The 7,948-nt window shown below is 40.7% G+C and overlaps 1 protein-coding gene and 1 pseudogene across 2 annotated transcripts; one reads left to right on the forward strand and one right to left on the reverse strand.

Moving 5' to 3' along the window:
• Positions 1-700: 700 nt before the first annotated feature.
• Positions 701-1,609, forward strand: LOC143738161 (vacuolar protein sorting-associated protein 72 homolog pseudogene; annotated as a pseudogene). Its single transcript, XR_013203842.1, has 2 exons — positions 701-1,247; positions 1,423-1,609. The product of XR_013203842.1 is annotated as a vacuolar protein sorting-associated protein 72 homolog pseudogene (transcript).
• Positions 1,610-2,629: 1,020 nt separating this feature from the next.
• On the reverse strand, positions 2,630-7,948 carry tnfaip8l2a (tumor necrosis factor, alpha-induced protein 8-like 2a). Its single transcript, XM_077230139.1, has 2 exons — positions 7,521-7,948; positions 2,630-3,314 (listed from the first exon to the last, which is right to left on the reverse strand). The coding sequence occupies exons 1-2, from the start codon at positions 7,836-7,838 to the stop codon at positions 3,072-3,074; spliced, it is 561 nt and encodes a 186-aa protein (XP_077086254.1). The 5' UTR covers positions 7,839-7,948; the 3' UTR covers positions 2,630-3,071.

A 7,948-nucleotide genomic window follows, 5' to 3' on the forward strand; every position in this document is an offset into this window, starting at 1 on the left:
CTCTCTCTCTCTCTCTCTCTCTCTCTCACTCACTCACTCTCTCTCTCTCCCTCTCTCCCTCTCTCTCTCTCTCCCTCTCTCTCCCTCTCTCTCTCCCTCTCTCTCCCTCTCTCTCTCTCTCTGTCTCTCTCTCACACACTCTCTCTCTCTCTCTCTCTCTCTCTCACACACACTCTCTCTCTCTCACACACTCTCTCTCTCTCTCTCTCTCTCTCCCTCTCTCTCTCTCTCTCTCACTCTCTCTCCCTCTCTCTCTCTCTCTCTCTCTCTCTCTCTCTCTCACTCTCTCTCTCTCTCTCTCTCTCTCTCTCTCTCTCTCTCTCTCTCTCTCTGCTGTGAGCAATCACTGTGGTTTCAGACTCCGCCGCCACCGTAACGCTAGAGCGGTTTACACATCCTCTCCTTCATGCTTTTAAATGTAAATATTTACAACATTGTGCAAAAAATTCCTTTATCAACTATTGCTGCAAAATCATTGACCGATTTAGATTTTGAACGCGTCATTACCCGTGATAAAATATTTTTTATATTTTCAGTTTTTATTTTAATTTGTCATTTTGTTATGTGCTTTTTTATGTTTGTTTATAAATATCTCAAAATAGATTTATTTTTTAGTTAGCTGCGAATGCAACGTTTCATCTATTATTTCTATTTCATATCAGCTTCATGTGAATGAACAAAAAAGTTTGTTTTATAAATACATAGTTTTATTTACACAATATTAAACCTATCGATAACAGCACTGCTTCTGAATAAGACTCTCTCCTGTCATAGGCTGGATCAGGACACGCCCCAGGCCACGCCCACTTCCTCTTCCTCCGCGCAGGGGGCGGGGTCTCTGTGCTCACGCACTTTCATCACCTTCAGCGACGATGATGCGTTCAGCTCCGCTTTCCCTGAGTCGGCTCGCTCCATCCCGGCGCAGCCCGTTCAGGAGGTGTGTCCTGTTACCCATAATCCCGCGCTGTATCGCGACCCCGTGACCGACATCCCGTACGCCAACGCCAGAGCCTTCCGCATCGTCCGCGAGGCGTACCAGAAGTACATCGCGGCGCACGGCTTTCCCAACGCTTCCGGGAGCTTCGGCGGATCCAGTGACGTCAGCGATTCCCCCGCGGCTGCGAACAAGAGCGGGCGGCCCAAAGCCGTCGTCAAACAGCCCGTCGTCGCCACCTAGTGGTTCAGTGCACTTCACTGACTCTGACTCTGTGCTTGAGGACGATTCTCCAGACTAATGTGACAACAGTGTTAAAAGGCTTGTTCGACTTGAACCGGCGCTGCACAGACCGATCGGTTGATGACATCAAAGTACCGCGAGAGCGATTAGAGAGCAGACGGCTCCTTATGCTTTTGAATCGCTCTCGCGGTACTTTGATGTCATCAACCGATCGGTCTGCGCAGCGCCGGTTCAAGTCGAACAAGCCTAAAGACTTCAAAGATTCGTTGCTCGAGCGACTCTAAACGCTGATGGAGGACAGGATTCATCAGTCGATTCATGATCTGAAGACTGTGACACCAGCACCGGCTCACAATGATCTTATTTTCTGAGTTCTTGTTTTTTATATTTTTCTAGGTGTTTAAAAAAATGCAATAAAAGCAGAGATATAAATACTGTTTACTTCTGTTTACCTACTTTTTATTGTTTTCTTATTTATTTTACGATCTGAATATGCACTGCAAAAAAAAAAGTTTTTGTTTTGTTTTCCAGAACAAATATCTAAACATTCGAAAATCAAGATACTTTAACACTATATTCTTTCTTTATAGATATTAAGTTTTGTTGAAAATGTATCAACATGAACTGAGTTTGTGCTTAAGAATAAAATACCTGCCAATAGAGTCAGAAATATTAACTCAAAAGTAAAGTTAATTTTTCTGACCTCACATATTTGTTGGTTTAAGTAAAAACTCACTTCATTTTGAAATGTTTTTACAAGTTGTACAATTATTAGTTTTCCTTCTCAAAGTAATTGCATGTTCATTTAAGTATTTTGTGGTCACACTTTAGATTAGGGTCCAATTCTCACTGTTAACTATGACTTTTGCATCAGTAAACTCCTAATGACTGCTTATGAACAGTTAGTAAGGTGGTAGTTATGTTTACATTATGGGATGTAGAATATGAACAACATGCAGAATAAGGCTTTAATATGTGCTTCTAAGTACAAATAAACAGCCAATATCCTAGTAATATGCATGATAATAAGCAGCGAGTTAATAGTGAGAATTAGACCCTAAACTAAAGTGTTAGCAAATTTGTATATATTTGACAAAAATGCTAAAAAAAATATTTTTTTTTGCAATGTGTGATTGTAGTAAAAATGCAGAAATCTGTTAGTGAAATTTATTATAAAATAAATTCACTCTCAATAGAATTTCCAGCCAAATTTAAGTCTTGTTTGACATTTTTTCTTGTAGAAACAGAAGTAAAATGAGTTGCAAACATGCTTTACACTAGTGCACTAGTCCTTCTCTAAATTTAATCTACATCAGGAAACAAACCCACAAATTGTGCATTTAGGGTATCGTCGAATAATGATCAGTGTTTCTGAAACTGAAACCACAGTCAGATCTCGTGGACTTCATAGATCTAAAATCTCCTCATAAAAAACATCTCAGAGCTAAGAAGTTTTCAAAAGAGGAATATATTTGAAACAAAATAAAACAACACTTTATTATTAAACTTCAGTCAGATCCACTCTGTTTTTAACTGTAATAGAGAAACAGAAGTGGATTATTTCACTGGTACATACAACTGTACAAAAATCCAGTGTTGCTCAAGATCTCTTTGGTTTTAAAGATCGATGGACGGAAATCATGTTGAAATGCAGAAACAAAATCTTGTATTAAAAAGCAATATTTTTTAATTTCTTAAAAAGATCTGTCTGTCTTCTATGAATCACAAAAGATGACAAAAGTTGGGAACCAAACTAAATTTCTTTAGCGTTCCACAGAAGAAAGTCATTTTTGGGTGAACTGTCCCTTTAAATCTTCCTTTGACCCCGGGATGATGCGGATGTCCTAGTGGGAATCAGCCAATCAGACGCGAGCGTGTGTCAGTCCGAGTGTGCTCAGAGCTTCCCCTCCTCGATCATGCGGTTCAGGCCGCTGCAGATCTTGCTCAGGTTGCTCCACAGCGTCCCCTGGGGGTCGTACAGGTGTGTGAGCAGGTCCGGATCCGCGTAATGGTTGAACACGTGCCGGATGCGGTCCAGAGACTTGGGCGTCAGGTGTTTCTCCACCAGCTTCAGCATTAAATCCCGACAGTCCGTCAGCAGCTCCACCATGACGCTCTTATCGAATGTGAACTCCACCTGACGGAGACAGACACACACACTCAGTTTTACTGTCTTTCAGTCGATTAAAAACAGTAATCACACATTTTTCAGTAATTAACTCTTTTCCCAACATTGATAGAATTTTCCGGCTTTCCGTGTTTCCACTGTTATACTGTAGGGGGCGCTATTACACATCTCCTGAAAGAGTACTGAATCTCCTGATCAAAACACATGAGAAGAAGAAACAAGATAGAAGCATTGCATGTCAATTGACCCTTCACAGGGAGTTTGATTGACAGGCGATCTGACCAATCATAATCCGCCGAATCCGCCATTTTTGTCCGACAAAGCAGTCAGGAGAGTTACGTTGGAGGATTTGAACTTGAAAAACGGAGTGTACTGACGTCTTTCCTCGGTTAAAACAACATTCCTTCTGATGTTCATTCATGTATATTTGATGCTATAAATGAACTAGAAGTAAGAGATGATCGGTTCACGAGCAGCTTTAAATGAGGCGCTACTGCGATCTGTCAGACACATTAAAGAGCCACAAAACGGTATTTATTGTTTAAATTTCTCTAAATAAATGACCAAATTTGAAAGTTGACACTTTGTTTCATATTAAAAATCACCTGGTCTGTCCTGTCTGTCAGTGCGTTGTCAGTTTCTCTGCTCCGCGATGTATTTTTCACTGCGTGAGAACATGGCGTGAGAGAGGCGTGGCTTGTCGGACATAGCAACAGTAACTAAAGGGGGCGGGTCTTTGCGAACGGTCAATTATAACGCGATCATCAAACATTACACAGCATATTAATCAAAACTGCCTAATGTTACTGAATGAAATGCTGAACCCATGAAGAGGAAACGACTGAAGCGTTGATGGACTCGATCGACTCCATCTGTGTTTGATCATCGATCTGGATGCTTTTTGCTCAAAAGTGTTGCTTTTGTTATGAAACTTACCCACATTCAAGTGTTGATAAAAACAGAATGCTGTTTTTAATAAGAACAGAAGTCTGTTTTTTCTTCTGATACATTGCATGTTCAGATATTCATACATCAAAATATTGTGGGGGCCGTGAAATTTTTGTGAAAATGATCAAAAATGCTGGCGGTGGCTGACAACTTTAAAAAAAAAACGCTGACAGGGAAAGAGTTAATCATTAATTTCACCTAACATCAAATTTTTATTGTATAATTTACACTGAAATGTAGAAACAACATGAAGACGGTTTATATTTAAATACTTTTTAAAGTAGTATGTTGTTTGTTTAACCTTAATGACAGACAACATCAGGTTTATTAGGTCACTGTCACTTTAAGACCCGACGCACATGACGCGGATCCGGATCTGATGTTTTCACAACTCTAGATGCTCATTTAAGTTTTAACTAGTTTAAGAATATGCGTGGAAGGATACTCGACAATAATGGGCATTTCTACATAATTGTGTGCATTTCTGTCGGTTCAAGCGAAAGAGAACTCAGTGTTGATTTCTGTGTGCATGTTTCGGGTGAGTGAACATTGGCCCTGTTTACTCCTGATATTAAGATGCGTTTTGGTGGATCGGATCACAAGTAGACGAGAGACATTCCCGTTTACACCTGGTGTTTTAATCCGTCTCTTTTGTCCACTTTCACTACTGTTCTGTTTTTGACGGCGGGTGTCTATGTGTGAGTAAATGTATGTGCTTTTTCTGATCTTTTGATCTAATGGACAATATAAGCTTGCATAATTTACATATGAATAGCCTACAACCGTAGACGACGGAAAAACACACGGAGAGCATTAACGTTAGCTTTCGTTTCTGCTCTGAAGCCACAAGAAGAGTGTGTGTTAGAAATCTGGAACGGTGTGAGAACAGTGTGCTTGATTCGTTTTTCATCTTTAAACCAAACTTGGGTCTTCAGGTGACAAAGTGTATCCCGTCTGGCTAGAGCGCTTCCCATAATGTCTATGCATTAGATCAGTAGACGGTCTTTTTGTGGCTGTTCGACAGCATTCGACCACATGAGCGTTTACACTGCTAAAGCAATGCGTTTTACACTACCTCTGGAAGTGGACGCAAGGATGCAACGTTTAGACCCCGTTTACCGCTGTATTTAACGTCATCTACCTCTGATCAACCAAAAACGCATATTAAAGGATTAGTTCACTTTTAAAAACACTTTTGCTGATAATTTACTCACCACCATGTCATCCAAGATGTCCATGTCTTTCTTTCTTCAGTCGAAAAGAAATTAAGGTTTTTGATGAAAACATTCCAGGATTTTCTCCATATAATGGACTTCACTGGGCCCCAAACGGTTCAAGATCCAAATGACAGTTTCAGTGCAGCTTCATAGGGCTTTAAACAATATCAGATGATGAATAAGAGTCTTATCTAGCGAAACAATCGGTCATTTCAAAAATAAATAAAAACGTTTAAGTTTTATAAGCACAAATGCTCGCCTTGCTCTGTTCTGTGATGCGCGTTCGTGACGGCACGTAATACGCAATTACGTTGAAAATGTCACGCTTCAGTGTTTACAAATGTGAGGAAGGAGGACCATATACACATATTCAAATGTCTTTGTGTCAGTTTACCGTTTAAAATGCCCATTTCGTGTGCGTATCCTGGGTGTTTTAATATTAAAAAGGCTAAAAGTATACATTTGTAAACACTGACTCGGTACTTCCGCTCATAGTAAACACTAGATGTCGCCTTGGGGTTCTAAGCATGCGTCAAACCCGCCGCCATCTTGGAACAGGGGTCTTGTCATAGGGAGTAGCTGGGTAACACTGAATTCATGTATGATGTCGGACTTTTGTGCTGCGTAAGGATGTTCACACGAACCAAATGTAAAAACCAGACAGCAAGGGATAACATTTCACAAGATTGTGAAATTTTGTACATTTTTTTAAATTTCTCTGGAGTCTATAATAAATACATGTCTGACCGTTGGAACGAACCAAAACAACTAGAAAATCGCATTCATGACGATTTATGGTGATTTTATTTCCGTTAGACCTTTTCCTACATTGACGCTGATGAGGAGCTCCCCTGTTTCAAGATGGCGGCTCTATTGACGCATTCGTTCCAATGAACTGCCGTAGCAAAGGCGTGTTTATATCTATTATTCCCTTATTCATCGTCTGGTATCGTTTAAAGCCCTATGAAGCTGCGCTGAAACTGTCATTTGGACCTTGAACCGTTTGGGGCCCATTGAAGTCCATTATATGGAGAAAAATCCTGGAATGTTTTCATCAAAAACCTTAATTTCTTTTCGACTGAAGAAAGAAAGACATGGACATCTTGGATGACACGGGGGTGAGTAAATTATCAGCAAAAGTTTTTTTTAAAGTGAACTAATCCTTTAATACAAGCTGTAAACAAGATGCGTGCCAGTACAGATATGAGTTCGTTTTTTGTCTAATCGCACTTAAATGGTTTAATAGCTCTTGAATGAATGATAGAGTGATCATATAATGCAACGCGAGCCAAACGATGCTGCATTAATTGCATTAATTATGTTAAAATGAAACAAATTAATTGCAAAATTAACAGGTTCATTTTGATTGCCATAATTTTTATATTTACATTCAGACACTTTTATCCAAAGTTAAGACCGTTACACCAAGTACGATAACTATATTAGCATCCACATCAGTGCACGATATCGTTCTGTTTATAAGCACGTGCTGCAGTTTTGTCATCTGTCGCTTTAAATGTGTCGGATTCTGATTGGCTGTCAGTGTTTTCATCGTTCATCTGGGAATAAAATCGCTCTAAAAAGTGATTCCTCTGTGTTGTTATCATTATAGTTGTGACGTGAACTCGCTGTGTATGTTAAACAACATCTTTATCGTTACAGTTATTATTCCTCAGTGTGAACCGGAAAGTAAATTTTTTCACTTTATTTGTAAATTTCTCCACATATTTCAGTTTTCAAACATGTCAGAATAAGATTAAAGTCCCGTTCATACAGAAACATTCTAACTCTTAAGATGAATGATAAAAACATTGACAGCCAATCAGAATGCATCCTGCATTAAGGAGTTGCTAGGGTGTTCTGTGCGGTTGCTAGGGTGTTCTAAGCAGTTGCTTCCTGTCTGGTGTGAAATGACGACGCACACGCAGAACTTTAAGATGTGTCAGCACATCACTAGCAGTATAGCACTAGTGATGCTTGACTTGAGATCGCTAATGAACCATAATTCACAGATAATCATGCAAACATTATTAATATGTGAATGCTGCACCTCCTGGAAGCTGATGGCCGTCATGGCTCCGTGATGCAGCTTCTTCCTGAAGTCCTGCGCCAGACTCAGCTCATCCGCGCTGAACTTCTCGTGTCGGAACAGAACTCCCACCTTCACGGCGATCTTGATCATGTTCTTCACCACCTTCTGGGCCTCGCCGCGGTTCCCCGAGTGCTCTTTGGAGACGCGGTACAGCTCGTCCAGAACCTCGCTGCTGTTGTCGTCGATGAACATGTGAGCCATGGACTTGCTGGCCATGTGACTGAGGATCTTCTTCTGGGCCTTCATGGCCATGTCCTTGGAGCTGAACGCCTCCATCCCGCACCAGAGGACGGAGGGACGCAGACATACAGTGTGTGTTTACCTGCGTCGGGCAGTCGGAGGAGTGTGTGTGTCGAGTCTGTGTGAGGAAGTGGCGTCTTCCGCTG

The sequence above is a fragment of the Siphateles boraxobius genome, unplaced genomic scaffold, assembly GCF_051911475.1.
Source record: "Siphateles boraxobius isolate OS27281-9 unplaced genomic scaffold, OSU_SipBor_1 14, whole genome shotgun sequence".
Taxonomy (NCBI): domain Eukaryota; kingdom Metazoa; phylum Chordata; class Actinopteri; order Cypriniformes; family Leuciscidae; genus Siphateles; species Siphateles boraxobius.

Coding starts and splice junctions, on each gene's coding strand:
- tnfaip8l2a (XM_077230139.1), bottom strand. CDS start 7,838: ATGGAGGCGTTCAGCTCCAAGGACATGGCCATGAAGGCCCAGAAGAAG. Junction 3,315..7,520: donor CGGCCATCAGCTTCCAGGAG/GTGCAGCATTCA, acceptor TGTCTCCGTCAG/GTGGAGTTCACATTCGATAA.